General features: G+C 45.7%; 1 protein-coding gene across 1 annotated transcript in view; it reads left to right on the top strand.

Moving 5' to 3' along the window:
* Positions 1-7,184: 7,184 nt before the first annotated feature.
* LOC8052429 (tubby-related protein 4) overlaps positions 7,185-27,675 on the top strand; it is a 251,222-nt gene continuing 230,731 nt past the window's right edge. The window contains exon 1 of the mRNA XM_029987899.4: positions 7,185-8,025. Coding sequence (XP_029843759.3) covers positions 7,765-8,025 — 261 coding nt within the window. The 5' untranslated portion in view covers positions 7,185-7,764. The remainder of the gene's footprint in view (positions 8,026-27,675) is intronic.

Raw genomic sequence — 27,675 nt, 5'->3', positions numbered from 1 at the left:
TGGTGCCACTTGACTTGCAAGTGGTTCCACTTGACTTGCAAAGGTACCACTTGACTTGCAAGTGGTACCACTTGAAAGCAAGAGGTACCTCTTTTTGAAATACCACTTTATATCTTCACCTGGGACTCACAACATCCTCAACGCTCATATCGTCGGCCCGAATGGGACAGTTCTGAACACCTATAAGGGCACAACGAGGCCAAAGTACGTGCGCTGGGTCATGCTTACATGCAAGGTGCACGAGTACCGCCCTAAACCTATTGTAGGGACTGAACGCACCGCTAGGCGCGTCCTGTCTCAAGAATAGAAAAAGAGAAAAGGAGACACGCATGAGCTATACGGTCACGAGGATCAGTTCCTTGCTAGACACTGTCGAAATATAACGCTTTGAATCGACCGTCTCCTGATTGCTCCTTTCACTACACTATCACATGCTTCAGCTGCCACCGCATCGGACACCGTGCAGACATTTGCCCCAGCCAGAAGAGCTGCAGTGTTATCTGTGGCCACGAGCACGAAGAGGACGAAGAGTGCACCAGGCTACTTAAGTGCAGGAACTGCGGCGGCAAACACCCAACTGTCGACAGAAAGTTAAAAAAAAAAGTATTCTGGCCCCGGACGAATAAGAACTCACCACCAAAGAAGGGCAATAAGAAACAACCCATAGCAAAGGACAACAAACAGGCATGGCATAAGCTGCCTTAGAAGGGCAAAGACGACAAGCAACCGGCATCTGCCCCTCGGTTGACATAGAGGCTGGAAAACAACAAGACGCGCTCACCCCGGAGAAACCCGTGAGGATGGGAATCCACCCAGCAATAGAAGCCAGATTTCGAACCAAGAAGGCCAAAATTCGAGAAAATAAAGCAATCGTGATCGAGTTCATCAAGACCGAGGGGTGCTAGCCAGGAAGAGAGTAAACAGAAGAACAATCTCGAATTCCCATGGGTTCTACAGGGAAACTGCAGGGTGATGAAGAGGAAAATAGCATAAATCAAACTTAGGTTGAAGCGTCTACAGAAGAACACAGTTATAGTCTCCACTCTTCAGGGAATGGCATGCTGCAATCAAAGCTTTCAGGATACAAGACATACCAACGCACTACAATCACCCACAAAATGGGCAAGCTAGGGCAAGCCGGGCCATGGGGGGCAGCGGCCACGTTTGTCAGGGAGGACGTGGCCTAGAATCGCATTGATACTTCGCGTCTTCGCACAAAGTCTCGAGAAAAGTCATAGCGGTTTAGATCAGGATCAAGAAGAAATCATGCATTATAGCCAAAACCTACATAAGACCACCCCATAGAGAAGCGGACGACATGGGTTGGATCTCTGAGCTGAACCAAGAGAAACGCAGCATGGAGCAACTCGGCATAGGGGAGGTTTTAACGCCTGGGGCAAGCCCTGAGGGTATTGGTAGGCCTCACTCATAGAAAACTTCAGGGCAGCCAAACTTCGACTTGTCAACAAGGCAGAATCCACCACAATAGTCTTAACCTTCTCCTCGCACAACATCAGAGCACACTAGAAGACGTTTCCATACGCCATGGGTTAATTGCTACCATTTTCTTAAGATAGCCCTAGTGTCCAAGGAGCTAGACCGGAAGAAAACAAAGATTATAAGATGGGGTCTGTTCAGACAAGCCTTCGAGAAGGGAGACACAAATAAAAGAATTCAACGAAGGATCGCAACAGCCGTGAAGGTCTCTACAAAAATTGTGAATATTAAAACAGACTCTCCGGAACCTGGCCTGTACTTAATCTCTAGGCTAGCCGCCTGTAGGCATAGCAAAGGTATTGAACAGATAAGAACCGAGCCCTGCGCGCCAAGTTCTAAGCTGCGATTGCTAAGGCTAAACAATACACTATTCAACTGAAGCGGCATAACTTGCAAAATCATTGTCACAGCTTCAACAGAAAGACCGGCCTTAGAAGGATGTGAAGGACATCCTGGAGCTTAACCAGCGAAAAGGAAGCAAAGAAGACGGGAGAAAGCATTACCCTCAAACTAGGGATTGAAGAACAAGAACTCCCCAACAGCGCTGGAGACTTGTTTTTCCCCCAAGACCACCCTCGAAGGAAGCTCGTGGAGAGTTCCGAGTTTTTTTAAGCAACTCCCATGGACGCTTCCTTCAATGTGGGAGAGCTGACCCAGGCCCTGGCCCAGGCAAGAAACACTTCACCGTACCTAGATAAAATAACTGTGACTGCCCTGCATAACCTACCAGAGAAGGGTAAAAAGCGACTGTCGCAAGCCTTCAATCAGGTGTCGGAGAGTGGGGAAATACCATGAGAATAGAAACACTCACCTGTTATCCCCATCCCGAAGTCTGGCAAGCTATTAGATTCACCGCAAAATCTCAGACCAATATTACTAACATCTAACATGTGAAAAACCATGGAGCGGATGGTGCCGGCCAAAAGAAACTAGTAGCTGGAAGACAAGGGAGGAAACAAGTCGCTCGCGTTTATTCCGTTCCAGACTGACGTCCGTCCCTGCCTCAGCACTATGGACAGCATCGCTCTCATCCACAAGGACATATTGTCCACACAACCCTCCACTAGACCAAAAATACTCGTAACAATCGACGTCACCAACAGGGGCCTACGAGAGAGATGTCTCCGCTTCATCAGATCCTTCCTGGACAACCCAACCTTCTCGATCCAAGTGGAAACCATACAAGGTGCAAGACGAAGCCTCGCTAGAGGAGTGCTGCAGGGGCAGTAATATCACACACACTCTTCAATATGATAATGGCATATCTCGCCTTTAAACTTGACAAGCAGAAGGACCTCGGTTACACCATCAACGTGGACGACATCTCACAGTGGTGAGCGAGATGCACGTTTGAAGAGCAACAACAAGCCCTGCAGAACGGACTGGACACACTTAACAATTTGTTTGCAAGACACCAACAGGGAGATGTCTGAGGAAATCAAATACGGTGGTGCAAACTGCACGTTGCAGACGGTTTGCACTCAGTGCAAGTCATGTACTCGAGAGACACAAATTATTTTATGCTAGGTGCAGGGTCGTGAGATACGGCGCGGGGTTCTGGCACCACGAAAACGCGCTTTCTGGCAGTAGGGTGTTGGCAAAAAAAAAAAAAGTAGTTTAGGGGAGCACGTTGTTTGGTCTGTGCCGAAGGTGCGGATCAGAGGGACCTCTACAACACATGGTGAATTGGGGTGGTCGCCTCGCTCCTCTGACCTCGATTCAGCAGAGCGCCCCCTCCTCGCCGCCAGAGCCACTCGAGATCCTTTCAGCCGATCACAACTGCTGGGTTCAGAGCGCTCTGACATTCTCAGACCGGAATTAAAATTTCTTGAAATCGGTAATGCATTAAAAACAACACGATCTTAGAGGTACGGTGGACGATTGAGCAAAATTTAAGCTCACAACGTGATGAAATAACGGTTGTGACTAAAATTGTTTTACGCATCGACATCTAAAAAAAGAAAACAGCAGTATGCGAATTGATTTTTGCAGAACGGAACGAAAGCCAATGCTTGGAAATAATTGTCAACTCATCGCGTTTTCGACAGTGAACGCGCTGCGACAGCGGTCATGCGTACGACAGAGCAGGCGAATATAAAATGGTTAATAAACCGCATTTTTCTCACGGCGAAATATCGTGCAAGCATCGCAATGTGACACAAATCACAGTGCATTATATTCGTCTGTCCCTTTATTTTACAACACAAACCTTTGAACGCACTTTTACCAAACCTGAAAAGTTCTTGAAGCGACCAGAAAACCCGGTAAAACCGCGGCGAGCTCTGCGAGCTGTTTCTTCTTTGGTTAGGCTTAGCAAATTCACAGCCGTGAGTTAAACGATCTCGTGAAAGCACTGGGAATACTTTACACGTCGACTTTTCCTGTTACGGTCGAAAACGAATGTCGTCCCGTCCGTTATAATCCTCGCATCGTCGAATGCCCAAGCACTTTGTAGAACCCCATATCAATCGCCGGTATGCCGTACCCCGCACAGCACCACAGACCACTGCCGGCCATCGTCCACAAAACCACGTGATCCCCATCCCGTCCAAGTACCACGAGACGCCTATGCCACTCCGCACTCAGACGGCTACAGACGGAGTGCCAGGGAGCGCTCTGAGAGGGAGAGGCACCCTCGGAATGAACCAGCCAATCAGGCCACTGCACTCTCTTTCAACCAGCCGATTTCGCGCGCTCACGAAAGAGCGCTCGAGAGCGCGCAGAAAGAACCACGTGAATTCGCCAACAATATGTTTCTAGAACTCCCCCCCCTTCCCCCATTCCAACTTTTCTTTTCTCGATGTTCCCCCAGAGAATACTTTTTATTTCTGAGGGCCTCCTTCTTCCGTTCGGGGTGTTAATTGTACAATTATATTTCTGTCATTTGTTAACAGTAATCCTTCATTTCTTTTATTTTGCACCAAAAAACTGCGAAGTTTCAACAAAATACGACGGTGGTCGAAGTTTGGGGAAGGACTTGAGAAAGACTCTCCTGTGAGATTTAGAACGGCTGCCAACGTTCGGTTGAACCTCTAAGGTCACTAGGATCTTTCTTTGCAGGTATCCGTCCCGTACACCATTGTAGTTCTATTTATTGTTGCATTAATAATTCAATTATTAATTCACATTTAGTCCTTTCAATGCTTCTTTTCTCGAGAACAACTTTGTGCGACAGTTCAGCAACAACGAAAACATGTTTCGGTGCCTCAATATTGTGCACTTGTAGAATGGTTCGTAGAGCAATTTCTGTAATTTCCCTGGTGTTGATAATTTGAAAATGCACCCGTTAGTTTTCCTCTTCCGCTCAATGGCCGACGCAGAAAAAAATTAAGGAAAGAAACAGCTTTCCCTCTTTCTACTCGCTATTAGAACAAGCGGCCACGTGATCTGACGCTAATTATATTTAGTCAGTGTTCATCATAGTCATACGCTGGGGTTTGTAAGGCATGAAGCATGAGTTGAGCTTTAGACATTGCTAGAGTTCGGCTATTCTCATCTTTGATTGAATACGAACCATTACTCGAATATTTGGCGATGCTGATTGTCATGAACCCGAGCACTCGACTCGGGCTCGTGACGATCGAATTCGTCACGGGGTTACGTGACTCGCGGTGAAAAGTCAGGATACCATGTGACGTCGCGGTAAATATATAACACCACTATAATGAATATAGTGGCATTCTAAATTTAAGTCGACTTGACGCAGCAAGTCACGTGAATACGTCGCGGGGCCACGTGACGTGATCACTTTACTCGACAGCATGTCTCGACACCGTAACTTCACGTGACCCCGTGAAACCCGATTAATCGTAGTGCTAATAAAAAAGCGCCACGGAAATGCCACAGTTTCTCAGGCGTTACAATTCGGTATGTGACGATTTGATCGCTAGGGAGAAATACATGTAGCTAGCAATTTTTTTTTATCTGAAACATCTATTTTGTAATGCAAAAAAAAAAAAAATACCGTCAACCGTATTTAACCGTTTACCGTTTATTCATTTTTTTTTTTCGGTTCAGTTCCGGTTCAGTTCCAAAGTGGAGACGAAGATTTCAGTTCGGTTCAGTTCCGCTTAAGCGAAAAATAACGGTTCGGTTCCGGTTTTCGGTTCGGTTGCGGTTCGGCACTCTGGCCTGCGGACAGTGTCTGACGCGTATTTCTTCCTTGTATTTGATAAGGTTCTGTAACATTGGTCCTACAAAAACTGTCTGCAAACATGTTCAAAGTGTACATATGTGTAAAGCACACTAGCTTCGGACATGTTTGAGACGTGTCCGCACATAATTCCGTTCCGATATCTGCAGCGAACATTGTGTCTCTTGCACGGTGTGCAAGTCACGTGACTGCGGCTTAAAAGTCCCTGTAAAGCTCATTGGAGATACGCGGCTTAAAGGTCCACCATGGTACGCGTGACTGTCGATGGATATTGGATCTGTCGCGCTTTCTTTTTAATGTGTTTATCACTCCTTCAAAGATATATCTTCCCCATTTTTCACTCCCAACGCCGGTCAGAACTCTGGTCTGGCGAACCCCAACCCTTTTCAATGAAACTCAGTCATTTGTTTCTGCACTATCGTATAGTCCTTGCAGTGCGATTTGAGCATGCCACTAAGAACGTCGCAGCAGCAGTTCACTCCTCTGCTGCGATAATGTTGAGGTTGAAAAACAAAAATAAAAAAGTGGATTTTTTTTAATCTGCCAGACGCACGAAAGAGCGCTGCAGTATCGAAGTATTAAGGATGTTCAAGACATGTGTTATCTAAAGTCTACACATCGAAGCGAAATTTGAAACCTAAGGCGGCTGTGTAAAAAGCTGTTTTGCCGGTGGCGAGCCCATTCCCAGACTTTAAGTCTCTTCAGGAAATCAGAAAGGGGCGTCGCCGTTTTGCATTGTCTCATCCGTCTCGTCCAGAGCAGGATTCCGCAAAAAAATGTCGCAAACTTGCGAATAGGGAACAGATCGCGGTATTCATTTGTTGCCGGGCTTCATCGTCCTGATCCCGGACCATCAGCGTCTTCAAAAGAGGGCATAACCAAAACCGGTTACGAAACAAGGCCCGCGCATTACGTCATCATTAGTGGACCCCCGATCCACCCCAAGCGGCAAACACACCGAAGCTTGACGAGAGTACGTCGGAAAGCGTCAGAGGCGTGCGTTTGGCGTCGTCGCGTGTTAGCGTCGTGTCCATTGTGAGACGCTGTAAGACGCGCTGGGAGCTGACGCTGACGCGAGCTAGGCACGCTGCGTAGATCCACCATAATCTGTTGCAGGTTAAGAGTGCATGACAAGCTTCTTCCACAAAGCCCTACACCCTTTTCACTTTAGCAGAGCGAACACAGTGTGTGGGGGCGAAAGGAGTAAGGAGACAGTAAGGAAAACTCGGTGATCCTCTTCAGCCTTCATTCTACGGTAGTGGAAAGAGTGTGTGTGTGCGGGGGGGGATCTTTGTGGGAAGAGCTTTTCCTACGCCCCTCACCCGCAACAGACTATAAGGACGCCGTTTGGTGGAGAGGCCTTGTCTTCTAGGTGGTCTTGGTATAACCTTCCAAGAACCAACGTCTCGGCGTCGGTTTCGACCGCACCGCCCCCGCGTGCGCCCCTGGCGGGCTTCGATTTTCCCAAAATCTAAGCGGCCGCGGCGAGCGCCACCAGTCCCACTATCCGCTCTCCACCCCGCCATACGGCGCTAGGGCGCTGGGCGCGGGCGCCCCGTTCGCCCATCCGTTCGCCCTTTCTGTCGCAGATCAGCCGCGCAAAGATGTCGCGGCGGCTGCTCGGAGGAGCTCCGCGCTCGCAGGGGAGGCTCCTCTGGACGATATGACGTCGGCGCGCCAGTCTCTCGACCGCCGCTCATTTCACCAGTCGTCCACGCGGCTCCTGTCCCGTCCAGCGTCGCAGCAGTCCGTCAAGACGCCGCTTGGAAACCGCGGGCGGCGGATCTCCTCGGAAAGCAGCCGTCGACCGCCGTCAGTTCGATCGTCCAGGCGGCGCGGCGTGCTGGGCCCCTGAATCCCGCGGCGTGATCCGATCCCTCACCGCGAGAGTCGGCGTGTCCATCCGTCCCTCCGGTGGAACGGCGGGACCAAAGAGTGCGTGCTGCGGGTGACTCGCAATGGAGGGACCACAGCGCGGGGGCCCCACGTTGTCCGCGGCGAGTGTGCTTTCCGTGGACGCCCGGCGAGCGATCAATACGGCCCGAAGAAAGAGCAGCGGCAGCAGCTAAGTCACACTGCCGCGCGCGAAAGCTGCAGAGAGGCAAGGAGGAGCCATGCACCTGCACTTCGAGAGGACGTGCTCCTCGCGGACCGACTGTGCCGTGCTGTCGCTCACCTGGATGGGCAAGGTGCCCGACGAGTTGCCCGAGGAGGACGGCTGGAGGCTGAACCGCGTCAACTACTACCAGGACGGTTGGCTGGCGTCGGGCAACGCGCGGGGCATCGTCGGGGTTACCTTCACCACGTGCCACTGCCGCAAGACCGCCGAGCACCCCGTCCGGACCAACTACAACCTCAGAGGACACCGGTCCGAGGTGAGTCGCGCGGCTGGGCGTCGCGCGAGGGTCCTTCCACTTGTCCAGGGACGTGAGCGACGCGATATGTCACTCCATCATGAATGGCTCGGGCTGTGCACCGCAGATACGAGCGAGTTCGGTAGTCACGTCGGCCAATCGACCCAGCATCGTCCCAGCATAGTTGAGCAAAGGACCTTAGGCCATGGTCGCACGGATCGTTCATTGTACAAAAGACCCGGTAAACACAATTATGTACGGACACGTATCAAGCATTTTCCGAGACTCTTTGCTTCATACTAATGAATACTTCGAACATTTCTGCAGACGGGTTTTGTACGAACAGTCTGACGGGACCTTCCTACAATTAAGAAGTATGCCTCAGGCAGCGTCTGCACACTTGTTTTTATGATGTATTAACACAGTGATCACATCTTTAGGCCTCTGTTGTCTTTCATCTAGAATAGAAATGAAGACCTATTTTGAAACGTCGGAGGAAATACTACTAGCGCGGTACGACTGGGTATATATCCATGCAACACAGGCGGTGTCGTGGCGTGCATTGTTACAGGGCCTGTGTCACGGGAGGTCGGAGTAACGGTCTTCACCTCGTGTAAACATGTCTGTCCACAACACCCTTATATGTTACTCATTAGATTTGGCTTGATAGCACCCTATACGCATTTTATTTGCTCATCCGCATGACCAGAAGAGGCGAAATACACAAGAGAGTCTTATGCTGTCATCATAATATGCAAAGGTAGAAAAAAAAAAAAGGCTCATATTCATATTCGGAATTAGGCGCTGGCTCATATAGAAAGATAAAAAAAAAACATTCTAACGCGTTTGATTGCAGCATTGTTTATGGTTCAATGAGTGCATTTTGAAGGGCCGTTTTACATAAGGGCCGCGTTGCATCCAAGGATATGTTGGCCTATACGCGATGATCAAACCGTTCTGTTTGTTTTTAGTTTTCGTTGGTTTTCGATGCATTTACTACTCGGATATGTTAAAATGTAAACAAATTTTCAAGATGCGAGCCATCATGCAGGAGTATTGCTTCTGGAACACTAAACAACACTACACTCTTTGAAACAGTAATTTAAAAACGAAAAGATTCTTCATTCGGTAACATTCGATTATATAAAGAAAAACACAAAGAAGTGTGTTGCAATGTTTTTTTGTGAGCCAGGGCTGTTTAATTTACAAGTTAAAATCTTTAATTTATGCTACCCTAGGTGGGAGAAAGACTTCAAATAGCTAATGTTTACGGAGAAAGTTTTAACCTAAACGACAAAGCAACTAGGCTGTCGAAGATGCATCTACGAATAGTGTCAGATTCTTTCGAATTGCGAATCTGACTGGACAGTGTTAGCCTGCTTAGTCGAGTCTGAGTACTGAATTTTATTATACACCAGGTACTTATATCGTTTATTCCCTCACGGATCAAGCTGAATTATACAGAGCACAAATTCGGCACTGGTTTTAAAGCAGATATGATATAGGTTTGCTATCAGAGCGCGTGGGAAATACAGAACAATATATGCCTCACCTAGGTTTTCAGATCATAGGTATTTTATAAATTTGGTCGAATGCTGCGACGACCATGTCATGTTAAACCTTCAATGATACCACAAAGGCAAATAGTTGAGAGAAAAAAAAAACAAAAAAACTCCAAGACTAAACACTGGTGCTTTGTACGTTGAACGGTGGTACCTCCATAGTCATTTGTTCAGAAAGTTCAATGTAAACCCAGGAATTTTCAAAGTCATACAAATTTGGTGGATTTAGTCGTCAATGACTGATTTGCATTTCGAACTGAGCAATCGATGAAAAAAAAAAATCTTTATGATTTGTGTATTTCGTTCGTGTCGGCGCACTATAGTGCTCTCATGGCAGAAAACACTCCATTTGGGTGTACATCTAGTCTTCAACTCCTCTCTTCTACGTGCCGGGACAGCGATACCTTAAATTGGAACTTTAAAATCCACGTCGGGCTACGCAGACCGCGTCGAGTCGCGGCTCTCGAGCATCTTATTACCAATCCGCAGCCAATGAGACTGCTGCAATAGTCGTTAGGAACGACAAAGAACCAATCAGGATGCGAGGATTGTGAGCATCATAAGTCACGCGCTGCGTTCCTTTACTTTGGTGACTATGCGGACCGCAAGTTTGTCTGCTTCTTGCACAGGTGTTGCGATGACGTCAGAACGACGTAGAGCTCTCATTGGCTGGCTGAAAGCAATAGTGGGTAGAAGTCAAGGCGTCTAGCTTTGAGCTCTACCCACTATCCCGTCAATCAAAGACAATCAGAGCACTGCTATTCGAGTGTAGATATTGTACACACCAGCCTTCCGCGTTGTTACCTTTCATTCGCGTCCGATCGGATTTTTCAGTCGGCATTTGAAATCGTAAAAGGCTTTACGTTGAGAGTTACGCTTCAACGCCTTGAGTGCGTCACCTCTGCTTATTTGGTTAACCACCAGCTAATACCTCTATGTATTACAAAAGGTTCCATAATTTTTGCTTGTTTGTTTTTGGGTAAATTTTGATAAACCACGAATTCCAAAAATTAAACGCCGAGCCGTTTTTTTTTTATATCAAAATCGATTAAAACCGACGTACGCCGAATCCAAATTAGAGCTGCCCTCGAAAAAAAAAAAAAAACAAGTTTTACGGGAAGAAATTCTTTGTATACAGCTTTATTTTCTGTTGACCCGGAATGCTGTGCTCAATAAACTACCCATTCGACATAAAATAAGCAAAGTCGATTAGATATTCGGTAAATACGAAGCTATGATGTTACTAAAACGTACATTATTACTCCACACGCCTGGCTTAGTCTGATTTTGCGTGTCGAGAGCTGTGACCTAATTCAACTCTTATTATAGACCTTGCCCTGAATTCGCGAGTTCGTTGTATAGAGTAAAGTTAATACTAGTCTTGGTACGTCCGCGTACTCGACTGACACTTTTGACTGGCTTCAGTGACACGGGGGACGCGGAGGGGCGTTTCCTGCTAGTGCCACTTATGTAAAGCGTGTTCCATTCGCTGATGAGAATGACTCATGAATCTGCCGTTCACGTCGTAAAAGGGCCCCCGTCGAGCGAAATCCGATGTCGCTCCAATTCGCCGAAAAGAGACGTCCCGAGGGGTGGGAAGTCAAAATGTGCTCCGGCGTACTGCCGACATCTGCATAACGGTTCTGACATCTTGACAGTAAAAAGGTTTTGCACGTTCTAAAGAAAAAAATAAAGATAAAGCAGAAAACGTAATTTTGAAAGTCACTTTTTTTTTTTTAAAGTTCTAGTGGGATATGTTGGGGTAATTTCATCAAACTTCGAATATTTTCGCCTCTAGCTTCCGTTTGTTTAGAGGCCAACAGAACAATGTTAGAATTTCTGTGAGCGTGAAGAGCCCTCGTGGTTGCGAAATTTCTCAATGTGTAGCGTCGTCTAGAGTATATATTTTTTTAAATTCTATTAAGTAGCAAATTTGTAACACGTGTCATGAATTAAAAAAAAAGCTGATTTTAAATTGAATAGGATTCTTTGGTTTTAACTTTTAACTTCTCGTGTCTCTGATGCCGAAATTGTCTTAGGAGCTACGACACCAAATTTAAGGTTCAAACATATATATATATATATATTATTTGTTTTCGCGTTTAAACACGAAGTATGCAGCTCCTAAATCTAGTGTCAAAGTACTTATAATATAGGTTCCATGGCCGACAGTAAAACTGCAGGTTTAACTTTTTTATTTTTTTGAGTGGTTTGCGATCGAGAGCAAAGGAGTCGATCGATACGAGCCCAGTGCACAATACCTTCAGAGTGCATCCAAGTTTTTCTTGTTGTGGATCAAAAATGTTCCAGGAGCCGGGACTTGTCATAAAGAGACAAACTATACCGACTTTACGTAACACATACAACAATTTAATCAGACGTCTTCGTCTTCCGTAGAGTGTGACATCGTAAGTGATGGAATAAGAGAACCCACAAGGTGTTTCTCATTCCTGACAACTTATTGCGATGTCACTTTTTATTAAATAATTTCATGCTTACTTATGCTAACCCTGTTTTAGCCTTGAAAACCCACAGCCGTATATAAACAGAGTTTGGCCAATGGGCGGAGCAGAGGCCGCCGCCAGCGCCGAATATTCCCCGTGGTTAGTGCGTGCGCTGAAAGAAGTGTGACACAGCGTCGACCAGTCAGCAGAAGGCGACGTCACAATATTGGAAACGACATTTAAAGCGTTCAATCTCGGCGTCTCCGTGACAATGGCGTCAGTAGCAAATCTGCAGCAATTATCGCAACTCCGCAGTTTGCTCTGGTTTGGAGCGCTCATTCGTTTATTCTACCGCTGAATATGGACGTGACGAAAACCTCACATCCGCCAAGGTTTCAGTCACCAAGAGTAATACATTTTTACTATTTCGACACTAAAAGGGCTTAAATTCGTCGAGTCGCATTTTTAGAGCTCACGACCACCACCAGGGGTTGTTTCGCGTTCTGTGACTGGCAACGATATGAATGGCCAATAAATGGCCACGAAACCAATGAATGGCCAAACTCTCCCAATACAGGGCTTTGTGAAAACAGTGAGTGAAGCGTGGCAAGGTCGAAGCGAGTTCGAGCTCCGCCGGCAACTACGACACTGTGAGAGAGAGAAAAAAAGAAGCAATTAAGCATGAAAAAAAAAAAAGAAGCAGGAGAGAGCACACCGAGACGCTTCGAGAAGACTTCACCAGCTGCAAATGCTTCGAAAACAAAAGAAAAACGGAACGAAAAGAGGACGCGGCGACGCTGACACAGCATCGCGTGCCTGAAAGACTGAGACTGGTGTTAACGCCCACTGCGTTCTTCACCAAACGCAGTTCTGCACATGACGGTATAATCTTATAATCTTTAGAGGAATATACAACTGCACATTTTGTAGCATTCCATATTGGTAACAACTGAGAAACAAAAGAAAAAAAAATATGTGGTAAAGGTAACATACATTTTTACGCATTTAAAAAGAAATCCAAAAATATAAAAACACGACGTGGCAGAACAACCTAACGTCACCAATCTAAAAACATATTTAAAACAGAAAGAATGACATTAACAAGCAACAAAAAAAATCATTTGTAGGTACATTGAGATTTCCCGTGGGAACGTTATGAGGCATTTAAACAACGGTTGGTCTGTATATTTCACATTTTCTACATTTGTGTTGCCTTAGACATATATCTGTGATGTCATTATTTCTCCCATCAATTTTGTTTTCGCGAGCTTCCGCTTATTTTTTGTTGTTAGTAAGTTTCTTTAGGTTGTGGCCATATTTCTTCGACATTTAGGAATTTCAATCACTTAAACAAAAATGAATTTTAATTCAAGCCGTCACAACGCTAAAACCTGCATAAAATCAAAGGAAACACGTTTCTGTACCGCTTATTTGAAGTCTGACCTTTCTTCCTAACATTTTTTTTTTAAATGCGACTTCAACAAAACTTTTAAAAAAGTGCACGTCCCTCGCAAGAAACCAAAAAAACGTTAAAAAACAATGATATTGTAGTGAGTGCGCAGGCGAGCTGGTGGAAATTAACCATTCTGATGTTAGCCTGAGACTGAGGCAGGAAAAGAGGAAGTTTCAAAGTAGAAGAAAAAGGAACAGTCGAGGATACGTCTTAGTCTCAGGCTAACATCAGAATGGTTAAAAAACACTTCACAAATACGATCGTTTCAGAATTTCTATTTTCGGCAATAAAGGTAAAAAAAAGAGTAGCTTATCCGAGGGCATTGCGAGTATCCCGCAAGAAATACCATCTTGGGCCACGCTACGTGCGTTGTGTCAAGAGCAGGTGTTGGTTGAAATCGAGTTTGTAAGGACTTTTCGCCCGCTTGGCCCTCACAAAAGACGCCACCTCGCTATTTATTATTGTATTTTTATTTTTATGTTACCTTTTGATACTTCTACGATCGAACGCTCACTCCAGGTTTATAGCATTTCGTAAAAACGAAAACCGGCAGCATTATTAAAAACACACACAAAAAAACAAAAATCGAATACCCATTTGTTTTGTTGTCTCCGTCGTTCGCTTCCTCTTGAGTTTCTTCACCGAAATTTTGCGTTCCCCGGTCAAAACCAGAAGCCCACACGTTCTATCTCTCTTACCATTTCAGACAAAGTTTTTCCAACGATAAAATGTATATATCTCAGAAGTCGAGGATGTGACAGGAACACAAAGTTTCCGGCGTCTGTCGCTCCGCTTGTTTGCGTAAATTTTCTGTTTACTTCTTGTTGTTCTCGCGGCAGCACAAAATCAAATAAAAGAAGAGCAGTTAGATTTTTGCAGGCCTGTACACAATTTCTACTGTCTCGACTACATTTTCGCATTACGAAAGCTTTTCTAAAGATGTCGGAGCCTTGTTAGCACTAAAGAAGTCACAAGATCCTGGAGAAAAGGCACCAATCTTCCCGTATGGTCGCCATTTTGGTTTATGGAATGAGCAGCTTCTCCTGGACTTCACCATTCTTGATGAAGCCGATCTAAATTCGCTGGTGACGAGTAGTCTTATAGGAACGTTTCTTCTATACAGAGGTTTTGCTATCCAGACACCGGCGACGCAAGCCTATATCTTCGTACCGCCATCACATGGGGCATCGGTGCTCTGGCACATTGAAAAGCCTTTTTTTTTCTGTCTTAAAATACGCAAGAAAAATGATACCATTATAAGAGATCTTTGGAGATAAGCATGATTATTAAGTTGGTTGCATGTACACTGCCGAAGACGCTTATACTGGCGAGGAACGCTTTCACTACGATGAGGCTCCATAGCGAACTTTGTGCGACTTATTCAGAACGACCCTTTCGAAGCCTCGAAGATTTGAATGGACCGAAATGGCGATTGCCGTGAAAACTGGGACCGATCAGCAAATTACTTTGTGAGGTTTGGTCATATATACGTTAGTATACGTTTGCGTTCGGCTAGCAGGTAGGGAAGGCAATTGCGCTACTTTCTCAAGATCCAGAGACTTTGATTGTCACTGCTCATATAATGGGATAAGAGGTATGTCTTCGCCACTACACTCTCATACGAAAGGAGAAGTGAACTTTACGAAACACGCGCACGAAAAGTGACCGCACGTTTTGCTTCTTTCAAATAGCCAACTGATAGTTAATCATTACAGTCAAGGAGGTCATGAATTATGACAAAGAAAAAGCATCTTGCTCATGACGAGTTACATATATGTGGTAGGGTTGCCTTGCTGCATGCCCATCCGGGAGGAACAACACGAAGTTCCATAACAAGAAACTGCATTTATTAGAGTAACAGGAATCGGTCGTTGGTATCAAAGTAAAACATTGCTGTAGCGTTCGAACTACACTCCTCCGTGACCTTGGTCCGTCTCTCCAGGTTTTGTGGCCGTGTCCTCCTTTTATTGGCTCTTTCCTCATGCGCTGTTGTGCGTTTCGGACTGTGTCCTTTTTGGGTGGTCGGTAGCGGCCCCTGGGCGGGGTGGCAGACCCTCGCTCCCACAATATAAGCCTACTCAAAAACACGATCTGGTCCGAGGCACTGAAAACGACGTCATCCGCAGTATCACTGTGAGGTCATGCATAAATATATAAAAGGATATGTTTCACTTAGACTCGTTATTTTCTCGAGGTCCGTCACTGCAGGGATTGGTTCTCCGTCTAAAAATAACAACTTATACTGAAATAAAAAGTGGCATGCCATAATTTGCAAGACGGAAAGACAAAGTTGAGGCTTTTCTTCTCTTTAATATTTCTTTTATTATCATTCTTGCAGCAAGTTAGAGCGAGAATGGTGGGGAACATTGGAGCTTTCGGTCTTGTTTACGAACCGACGAGTTGATACTATTTGTGCACCTATATATATTATTATTTCTACTGCCAAGTTAGCAAGTGCACAGTGTCATTTCCCTTTTGAACCTCCAACGTACAAAATTGTTCATAGTTATTTTTTTTTAGAATTATCGTTTATATAGTAAGAAGTTAGTAAGGCAGCAGTGCTTACATAATAAGAACTTACTAAGACATTCAAACGTGCCGCTGAAATGTCTCGGCCCTAAGACTGCTAATTTGGCCGGCGCCTGGAAAACTGGAGCTTTTAAGTAGATCATGCGCTAGTGATTACCCGGATGTGTGCTTGTATATAATGCCCAGTCATATCACAACCCATGAAGGTGGCAATCGAACTTGTGATGTCACATTCTGGGGCGTTAACTTTCGCCACTTACAGCTTGACAAGCAGCGGCCCCACTTCTAAAGTTGCAAAATTTTTTTCAGCGAAAGGTCGACTTACACATAAAACTCAAATGTATTTGTAGCTTTTACATCTACGTCTTATCAGGTCCCTGTAGGCCCTCAATCACTTCGTAGGATCGAAGTTCATTGGGTCATTTTGGATTTTGTAAATGTCGCGCGAATATTTAATTTCAACTTAAACTCATAAATCACGTGAGATAAACATTTTCAAGGTAGCGCGGCTTTTGAGAGAATTTTATGGTTTTCTTCTAAAAAAATCTGCGATTTCTTATTTAAGAGATCCTGCAACGATACTCGCTTGGAATGTGCTTAACTTTACAGAAGCTTACTGGCACTAGTGAGAGCAAACTATACTCGCACACAACGCCACTGACAAAGAAATTCCTTTGTTACGGTGTGATTTCAAGGACAAAAGCGAGCGTTTTCAGTCAATCTCTACTTCGCAAAACATAGCGACGTAGCTGAGGGATCGCAGTGTCGGCACAGTATCCTCCAGTGACAATATTTGAATGCGGCCCGTAAATTAGACCCGGGAATTGCGTGAATACTCGATCTGGGCTTGTGATAATCATTAGCTCGATAAGCACTCGGGTAGTGGCCCGTGTCCAGTCACTGCAAAATGACGACAAGAAACGATTTGCACAATAACCGGATGTGCTTTGCCAACCCAAGCGCGTGACTATGGTCAACATTTAGGCCATATAACCTGCTTCAGATCACGTGGCCGGTTGTACTGGCCACGAGTTGAAGTGGTGAACAGTGCTTATTTTTGTTTAATTTGTTATGCTACCTCTATTGATTGTGATGAAAAACGAGCTCGTGTTTCATAGGTTATTATATTGAGGGATTCGTCCTAAAATGTATTTGCGCAATGTAAAACAAAAATCGTTGCATCGCCATTTTAAAGCTTTATAACGGTACAGCTCATGCGCACATTTACGCCAGGATTAATCGGTGTTGCTAAGCACACCACGAGTCGATAGCGCCAAGATTAATTTGAATGAGACAATTACTGAAACAAAACCAAAATTTAGAGAGTCTGAGAGATTCTAAAGGCTCTGGTATATTTTGTCTTTGTAACTCGACAGAATGTGAAACGTTAAACGATGTATTATATGAATTATTTTTATCATCGTTTTTGGGAACAGTTAGAAAGATATCGAGGTTTCTCGCGAGCCCATTCTTTTGTCCTCCTTTAAAAGCCGAACTCTGTGGAGCGAATATCGGATAAAGTAACAAAGAACCTGTCCCGGCGGCACATTGGCTTTGTTCACGGCGCAGCCGACACTGTTCTGGCGCCACACGCAGAGCAAGCCCCGTCCGACGAAATTCGTCACTTTGTTCATACCATAGAATCCAGCCTTTAAGAAGTTTGTACTTCGGTTATAATTGCGTTAACCGCACTAACAATGCCGTTTTTGAACACATTAAATTTTTAAATCCAACTTCTAAGCTGCGGTCGCGCAGCTTAAACAACATAGAAAAGGCAGTCTGCAGAAACCGTCTGAGGCATGTTTTTTTTCTACTGTCACATTGGACGCACACACACAAAAAATACTTTCAGCCTTTCTACTCTGGTGAAGAAGAAAGACCAGCGGAGCTGTACAAAAGAAAATAATGGCCGGCCGCAAGTCGGCAAGCCAGAATGGGAGGGCTGCCGCCATCTATAAGCGACAGCGGCAACCAGATACGCGGCTTGCCGCCGTCACTCATAGATGGCGGTAGGTGCCCAGAGTTCGGTGTCTTCATGTCTTTGCGTGGGACATGATCCTGAGGAAAGTGCCCCTTAACAGCTCCACTGGAAAAGTAAACTGTCAGCCGACATGTTGGAAGCACACAGACGTATGAAGAAAACCTGCTTCGAACATCCTTGTGGCGTGTCTGCGGAGAATGGTGTCGTCACGTCTGTGGTAAGCACCGTGCCTTTTGTACGGCGTGCAATGGAGCGTGACCTGTCCGCGCTAACGCGTAGGCCTCGATGGAGCGTGACGCCATATTGTCACGTGACCTGATGTCACATGGCGTGACCTATGTGCACAAATGACGTCATGTGAGACCGTGACGTCGCAGAAAACCTTCAAGTACTACGCATTTGGAGTGCCCTTGGGAAATACCAAGGAGAGAGGCAGGGTTTTTTGCTTGTTTTTTTTTTTCGTCACTTTTACGTTTTTCCATTACTTAAATGGATTCTTAGAAAAACGAGGGATTTCTGTCTTTTTAATGCACAGTTCGTGGAAACAAAGCTTTCAAAGGGTTAGTGTGTCTTTCACTTTATCCTCGAGCGCCGAGTTGTTGCTGAAAGTAAGCGCAAATGTTGTTTCGTAAGAACCCTAGCCAGAAAGATTCGCGGAAACTGTACACCACCCCCCTGGAGGCACTTGGCAGGCGTCGAGAGTCCCGGAGTGCTTTGAACATCATCGTTTTTTCTTTTTGGTTTCTCTGAATACGCGGGAAACCTCGTAGAAATCGAACGATGGCTCTGCTTTATACTACATTTCACCTTTTTTTCATTGTCTCTTTTTCGTTAACGATTCGCGGGGTTTCCACCCAGATCGCGAGGCTGGTCGATGCACTTGTGTGGTATTTCGCCGACCCTCCGGATCAGGAACTGACGAAAGCTTTCGACACGCATCGGTGAGCGCAGCCAACGGGAACACAATGACAGCAGCCGTTTTTATTATTATTATTATTCTTTTTTATCTCTTCCTCGCGGGAGGCCGCGCGAGCTTTATTTTTTTAATCATCATCGCATATATGTGTACGGGAACGTTCCTTGCGGTTCCAAAAATGACTCAGCAAATACTCGAAATATATCGGTATTGGAATTTTGATAAATAACAATACCAGGTCCGCAATACATATACTTCAACCAACTGTCACGCACTTACTGACTGCGTGCGTGTGTTTGTGCTCTGTGTTACAAGGAAAGGGGAGGCGGTACGTTTAGTCGCAACTCGGCAGCACGCGAAGCGAAAAGCTCGCGCGGGAGACAGCCTGACACGATCGCTGCACCGACGAGCATTTGAGTTATTACTAATCGGGAATGTACTACAGTGTGCGACACTGATAGCGCGAGTACAACATCGGCGCTCTTTTCGCCCTTTGCTGAGACAGGGTAAAGATGGCCATCTATATTTTGGTTTGACTCGGGGTTCCGAGTGAAAACTTTTCACTACGGTTGTAGTTTTTGTAAAACTCTTTAAATTGAAGAGAAAAAAACAAGAACAAAAAACGGTTTTCACTAAGCGTTCCAAAGTGTGCGTGTTGCCGCCTTAAAGGGGCCATGAAACGAATTTTTGGTTGGGATGAATGATTTTAAATTGGGACTACTTTACTAATCGCATGGCGTTTAGTTGGCCAAAAGAAAGAGGCTAGAAAGTCAAAAGCCAGCTTTTTGGTACGAACATTTGAAAATATAGCGGACTATTTTGTAGCTTCTTTCTTTCGAAAGCTCTCCGCCTTTTCACTATGATACATCCGCGGTTCCAAAAGCGCGTCGCCGGCGCCAAACTGACGTCAGCAGAGCCCAACTCACGCATTGGACACGAGAACTGCGTCACTCGGACGTATGCGCTCGTCAACAATCAATCCGTCGACGAATATTTGGATTCGCGTTCGTGACCAATGAGTGCCCTGACGGAACTTATTGTCACTGGGGAATGACAAGTTCTATGGTGTGCATAAAAAGCACGGTGGAACCTAGGAGTCATCGCACCGGTGCCGAAGGAATGTCACGACCACGTGATTTCACAATTCGCATTTGAGTTGAGGATTAAAGCTAAGGAGGAAGAAGTAGAAAAATCGTTTCATGACCCCTTTAACTTTAGTCCACAGGAGGCAGGCGGCAGCGCACGAAACTGCTCGCTCTCGCGCAGGCCCACAGCGAGGTTGTCGCGCGTACAAAAAGACTAAAGTCGCCCCGATCGTAGGCTATGTCCCGATGCACCCCGGCAGCCACGGCGTAATGAAACTGGTTGCTGAGATTTGTCTACTGTCGAGACCGGTCATAACGAAGTCGGTTCTAACGAAATAGTGGATATAGTGAAGTGATTTCCTATTCCCGTTGACTTCGTTATAACCGATGTCGACAGGTAATCGTTTGTACGATCGTGCTCACTGTGTTGCGCGCTGGTCGTTAAAGACTGTGTTTACCGTTCAATATTCCATCACCCACACGTATACCCACTGCTCTACAAACGGAACTCACCTCATTAAAGACCAGATCGACTCGCGCCTGTCTAAAGCTGGAAATCGAACGCAGACGGTGAGAAAACATTAATAGTTTTGTACGGATGATTTGTTTCAATATATCTTTCAAAAATTCAGTTTTTTTTCTCTCACTGATTGTGTTCGATTTGCAGCTGAACATATATAGAGGTTATTGAGAAGACCGTCTATTTCTGCTTAGACACCATACAAGTCGAGTTGAAAATAGCATCATCGCTTTCAACCCCAGTCTTCACCGTGCCTCGCTCACATTTAAACTTCCCAGGAACACGGGTTGTGGTTACACTCTGGACATATTGCAATCGCCATTAAGTAGACACTACTGTGACCTGATAATTATCTTTTTTTTTTCCCATTTCATCCATCTTGTTTTGCAATTCATTCTTTATCTTTCCTTTCAACGGTCACCCTACAAATTTTATAATCTTCGCCAGCTTAAGAAACACGGGACTTGGAGAGTCCGGATTTCCGAGCATCTTATTACTTTATTTTTGCTCCGCAGTTAATGAGATTGCAGTACTGGCCGATAAGAACTCCGAAGAGCTAATCACAAAGCAAAAAGCGTTAACATAAAACCTTTTCCTGTTTTTCTTAGGCGATAAGGAACTATATTATCGTGAATAATTTGTTACTAGACACTGTCTTTCCTTTAAATTTATTAATTACACGCAACATTCAAGATGGCTTACAGCCACGCCCTCCACAACAAATAAAATAATCCAGCAAAGTGGGTCTGGAACGGAAGGGCGCACAAACACGCGCGCCGCTAATTCGGGAATAAGAGGTGAACACGCGAAAATGTGATTAGTCCGGCTGACATTGTCTTGTTTTTTTTTTTCGCTGCATCCCGCTTGCTCTTTGTTTGTTTAGATCCGTGTTGTTTACTGGGCCTGTCCGGTTGCTCTGATTGGCCCGCATGTAATTACACGCCGCACGTTCATGCTATCACGACTCGTTAATCCGCCTAGCTCTTCTCACCCCTCCCCCCCTCCCCCCCTTTTTTTTAGGGTTCGCCCTTACGTGACGAAAATCGTTGAGGACTCGGACAGTCCGGCCACGGCTAGGGACGTTTTGAAAGGACACTGAGAACCCCAACATCGTTTTTTTTTTTATTGGTATTACAAACGACTGAAAATGATCCGTAGGGGTCACCTTAAAAATGTCATGCTTGAGAACTGCGTATTTGCAGAGAGAAAAAAATTGTTTTTTCTAGAAAGCATAATACTATCACGACTCGTTAACCCGCCCGAATCTACGACGTCTAGTTAGCGAAATGGTGCACTCCTTGATTTTTTGGATGACTTCAAACAGAAAGTGTAGTTTAACTTTTTCTGTTTCCCTCTCGTCGTTGACGAGCACGCGCACGTGCAAACAAACCAATTACAAAAATATTTCGTTCTTTTTTTAGTGCCTTCTTTTTTTAGCAGCGTTATGGTGGCTAGAAGGGACCATAGTGTCAGCAACGGCGCGCGAGAGACGAAGCAGCCGGTCAGAACGAAGCGGTGCCGCTGCGGTCGACACTGAGATGCTTCGTCCGCTCGCGTCCGCTGCGAGTCGACTGCTTTCCTGCTCCACGAGTAAGTATCGCATGCGACATTCGCTCCTTGAAATATTTCTAAGCGTTAAGCTATGTTGATTTTGAACATGTGGCTAACGCAACATAAGCATAAATCTGCCGATGCTTTTGTCGTCGTCGGAATCGGCTAAGAAGGAGGCTCTCTCCTCTTTCTTTCTCGCCGAAACGTATCTCGTGGTGCATCCGGGAGCAGAGCAGTGTTTTTACCGTCTTGCCATCGCGGTAGTCTGGACGCACGGGGCTATATTTCCGGGAAGAGCACCAAAAAACGATCACTCCTAGCGAAGCGAACGAGCCTTTCCCGGCGCGGCGTCTGCAATAGGCATCTGGATGGATGGATGGATGAATACGGCTGAGCCTTTTGGATCGGGCGGTAGCTTACGCCACCTAGCCATTTTGTTTTACCATTTAAGCTTAGAATATTTAAATGTGAAATCTATATTCACTCCGCAGTGCCAAGAAAGTGAGGCTATGAAACCCTTTTGCCATCAGTGGATAAGAAAATACCTAGTTTTCTCTCGATTTCTGCCACCATTCACTTAATCTTTGCTTGGTAATCTCTACAGTCTTGAAATCCACTCTCCCTTCGCTGTCTCTAAAACCCAATGACTTTTATTAAATCTATGTTGTCTTCGGTAGGCATAGGGTGAAGCCCTTTACAGTAGAGTATCAAGTGCTCAGCCGTCTCGTCCTCCTCTCCACAAGCAGTGCACACTGTATCCATTTCCTGGTACTTCACTCTGTATGTTCTGGTTCGCGGAACACCCGTTCTTGCCTCAAACAGCAATGAGCTTCCCCTAGAATTGTCATAAATGCTTTCTTTGGCTATAACTCTTTTGTTTAATCTATAGCTTTCCAGAGCCGTCTTTGTCTGCATTCCCTCTAGCCACCAATCTCTTTCTGTGGCCTTAACTTTCTTCTTAACTGAGACTTGCTCTTCCGTATCTTCGCTATAGCCCAAAAACTTTCCTCTTAATTTCCTAGTGCGCTGTGTCCACTTTGTGTATACACTCCTCATGTATAAATAGCTGAAAACCTTTCGTGCCCATTGCTCCCCGTCCATTTGCCTCAACCTATCCTCAAATTCTACCTTGCTCACCGCTTCCCTGCTCTCAAATGATGCCCATCCCATGTCTCCTTGTACTCCCTGGTTTGGCGTTTTGCAATGTGCCCCCAAAGCCAGTCTACCTACTCCGCGCTGTTTTATTTCTAGTCTCGCATGCACTTCGGATTTCATGCATAGCACTGCGTTTCCAAAAGTCAAGCCAGGCACCATGACCCCTTTCCAAATCTCTCTCACCACCTCATACCTGTTGTAATTCCAAAGTGCTCTATTTTTCATTACAGCTGCATTTCTGTTGCCCTTACCTATTATATACGTTTCATGGTCTCTGAGATATTCTGCACCATCACATATCCATACTCCTAGATACTTGTATTTACTAGCTCTCTCAACTGTAATATTCTGTATCTTCAGCCTCTCAACTTCATCCTCGTTAAAAATCATGACTGCCGATTTTTCGCTACTGAATTCTAAACCTAATTCCTCTCCTTCCCTACCACAGATGCTCATTAATTCCTGCAACTCTGTCCTGTTGTTAGCCATTAGTACAATATCATCCGCATACATCAATCCCGGTAAGGATTGCTGAATTTTTTGGCCTAGCTTACTGTAAGAAAGGTTGAACCCAAGCCCACTCTTCTCTAGTCTATCCTCCAATCCTCTCAGATACAACATAAACAGCAAAGGCGATAACGGGCACCCCTGCCTAAGGCCTCGTCTTATCTCTATTTTCCCTGTCGCCTTTCCTTCCCATGTTATAATCACCTTGTTATCTTTGTAAATGTTCCTTAATAGTGCTGTTAGTCCTTCATCTAGGTTTAAGTTCTCCATTATGTCCCACAGGTTCCTTTGGTTCACATTGTCATAGGCACCCTTGATATCCAGAAATGCCAGCCAGAGCTGTCTGTTTTCTTTTTGCGCTATTTCTATACACTGTGTTAGAGAAAATAAATTGTCCTCCAACCTTCTTTGTTTTCGAAACCCGTTCTGTAACTCGCCCAGTATGCCCTCGCAATCTACCCATTCCTCCAGTCTGTTCTTTATAATCTGCATTACCAACCTGTAAATAACCGGTGTCACGCTTATAGGACGATAATTCCTAATATCAGACTTATCTCCCTCTCCCTTATACATCATACTCATCCTACTAAGCCTCCATTCATCTGGAATATTTCCTTTTGTTATCATGGTACTCACTACCTCCCTTAGTTTTGCCTTAGATTTAGGACCCAAATTCTAAGAGTCGATGAGCGCGCCACCTATCGTCGTCAGGATATACTACACTGCGTGTCACTAGTTGTGTGCAGTGCAGACGAAGGAAAAGCCAGGCGAAGAGAAAGAGGTACGAACATTAGGAAGGCAGACGGGAGAGTAGGGCAAAGAATTCGAGGGGAGAAAGGAAAAGCCTAGAGCTTTTGTCTAGGAACGTTAGAGGGGAGAACAGATTTCTCTACTACTCCTCCACAGCCTTCCTAATGCTTGCCCTCTCTCCCCTCACCCGGCGTTGCCTTCGCCTGTACTCCACGCAACTAGTGACACGGAACATGGGGCACCGCCGCACGTGAAACAAGCTGCGCGATGCTGACACCTCCCCTTTCTAGCCACCGTAGCAGTGTTAGTCGGTCTAAGACGATTTTTAAAGAGTTAACGAAGAGAACGATGTGCAGCCGACCTTGGTGAGGGGCGATGTCACAAACGTGCTGCGTGACAGGTTAACGGAGAAGTTATCTGGCGCGAAAAAAAGAACCTCGTCCGAGCCGTCTTCGGCTTCCCCACCGTGCGCGCCACTCTCAACACCCTCAGCAGAAACCACCGGGTACGAGAGTATGAAGAACGGCCGGTGTTTTGTTAATAACACTTCCAGTCTTTGATTCGTAATTTCTCGAAGTCAGCACTGCAATTAATGTCTACAATTGTTCTAAAAAAGCGTATTTTATGAATGACAATAATAATTAGTACAGACATGTAACTCTCGACGCCTCTGAACGTTTAAGAAAAATGCCTTCGTCAATTCCCGTCATAAACAAAACAAAACAAAAAGAAAAAAAAAAAGCGAGGAGGAACTCGAATTTGGGGAGGAGGACCCAGGCGTTGACAAACTTTTTTGCGCGCAAACATTTTTTTTTCGCGATGCTTTTTTTTTTAGGGGGGGGGGGGGGGGGGGTTGTTACGCATTTTTGGAGCGTTTGAGACGGTAAAAAGAAATATCTATCTTGGGGTTGTCAGTGGCCCTTTAAACGAGTACTCCAGCGTTTTTCTCCGTGATCTTCGATTTTCCCGTAAATTTGCTAAATGAACCGATAAATATAATTGAAATAGCGTCCCAAATATTAGGCCAAAAATAAATTTTTTTTCACGAGGTTATTGAGTTCACAATTTTCGTTCTCTTCCTGTTTTTCAGACTAAAAGCCCCTACTGGCAACGACGAAAAAGTGTTGCCAGCGGCAGGCAATGCTTGACTCTTTGAATCGTTCGATTTGTTCTCAAGAGGTTACAAACAGTTTCATGGTGTCAAATGAATGCTTTAGAAACTCGCTCCAGCACCCGCAAGCAGGCACGAAACAAATGTTCGGCATCGTCCATTTTTGTCTTCTTCTGCCCGCTCGACTGGCAAGTTAGCCTTCCACTGACACGTCACGGAACTGAAAAACGCAAATATAGTATTTGAATCTTGGTTTTGGCATCATTTTCATTTGCCGATTTCACTTAACTATTCCCGAACTTCTCGATACTGAATAGCATACCGGAAGGGGCAAAGGCCCGGGATTCCGAAAATTTAGTTTTTTGGGGGAGCCCCAGAAATCGCCGGAGTTAAAGGGACACTGAAGTGAATTTCGAGCTTGCGATTCGACAACGAATATTAACTTGGGATACCTTCCAAAACGGCTGATACAGTCAGGTGTCAAAGCAACAGTGCCTGTACACCAACACAGTGTTTGCAAACGAGCCCGCTTTGCCCACACTAGGTGTGGGCGCTGCGCGTGCGCAGAAGACATATTCAGGCAGCGCCAAAAGTGCATTGTCATGACGTCCATAATTCATGTGCGTTTCTGATCGTCGGCTAAATCAATCACACACGGTGATTTCTTTGTGATCCTGCGCCTATTTTGTTGTTGTTGTGAGTGACATGTTTAGCCGGTGAGAGAAAACCCACAAAGACAACGTGCGCCGTGATGATGTACTTTTAGAGCCGCTTGATTGGCTCTGTCCCATCATAGCGTCGGCAACACGTTTGCGGGGAAGGCTCCCGTGCGCTGCCATTTTGAGCGATGCTGGCGCCACGTAGCGTTTGCGCCATGTTGGGCTCCGCTAGAGGCACGTCAGTGGGGTGCGCGTGGACGAGATGGCGGCGTGTGCTGTATCAATGACGGCTATAGGGTTAGTGACGGAATTACTGTTTCGTAACGCGGGAGGAGGTATCTACGCAGGATTGTAGCATCAAATATTGTTGGAGGGGACACGTTTTTGAGGGTTGGAGCTGACTTTATAACGGTCGCAGCCTCTTTTCAGCACGTCGTGGATGCTGATCTCTATTGTAGTAGGCTGGATCGCGGAACGGGAGTCCGTCGGTGGCACCACCGGCGCTCACTGCTTGACACCAGGCGATACACGCGAGTCAATGGAAGAAACGCGCAAAAGTAGGAATATTCGAGCTTGTACGTTGTGTTCGAAGGCGAGTATTTTATGACGTGCTGCGATCATTATATCGGGTGTGTGGAGATCGAATCGGTTATTGTCAAGTGTTAGAACGCCGATTAAAAAAATTAACATGTCGGAACACCCACGGCTGAGTTGGAAAGCTTGCTCTCGTAATGAAATAAACGAAAGAGCTTGCCGTCAACAAGACCGTCCTAGGGGAAGCCCACAAGTTGATGAATGTCGTAAGAGTTCCATCTTGACAGCGGTTTTCCGGGAGTGAGCAAATTCCGCGTAGCAAAGCCGTCAAGCTTGTCGTATGCTAAACCCAACTCATGGAAACCGCCACCGACTCCGCGGTAACTCTAAGTAACTCTCGTCTCATTGAGGTGCAAAAGATTTTTCGCCCAGCGGAGTCACTCTTGACCACAAAACATGTATTTATAAGAACTGCGAGGGCTGTGAGTTTTAGTATTTGTGCACAAGCTATTTAACGGGCTTCCCGAAAAATAGCCAAAACGTTTCAGTGCCGGCAACAGCTTAGAAACGAGGGAAACGGCATTTTTCATCGTTTGTCCCATGAACACCCTACATTAGCTGGTGCCAAGTGATGGCTGCCGGTGCTGCCACTCGAACCCAGCAAGACGAGCCTTGATTCGCGATCCAGCCTACTATAATATTGATCGGTGGTTCAGCGAACTAGAGGAGGGGTAGTGAGCGTGCCATGCATTGCTGTGAAGCGGTGACTGTGGAAAGGTCTCAGATATACGCAGCGGCGCTACGGTAGCGTGGGCTGGAGGATACTAGCGTTTTGAGGGCCTTCGGCGAGCAGATTTGGTTTTGCAGCTCGAACTGGCTCCCGTTCAGATCTTTCCCACGTGTTTTCTGTCGCT

Source organism: Ixodes scapularis, unplaced genomic scaffold (genome assembly GCF_016920785.2).
Source record: "Ixodes scapularis isolate PalLabHiFi unplaced genomic scaffold, ASM1692078v2 PGA_scaffold2__306_contigs__length_199485367, whole genome shotgun sequence".
Taxonomy (NCBI): domain Eukaryota; kingdom Metazoa; phylum Arthropoda; class Arachnida; order Ixodida; family Ixodidae; genus Ixodes; species Ixodes scapularis.
Note: the sequence above shows the minus strand (reverse complement) of the source record. Positions and strands in the feature narration are given on the sequence as shown.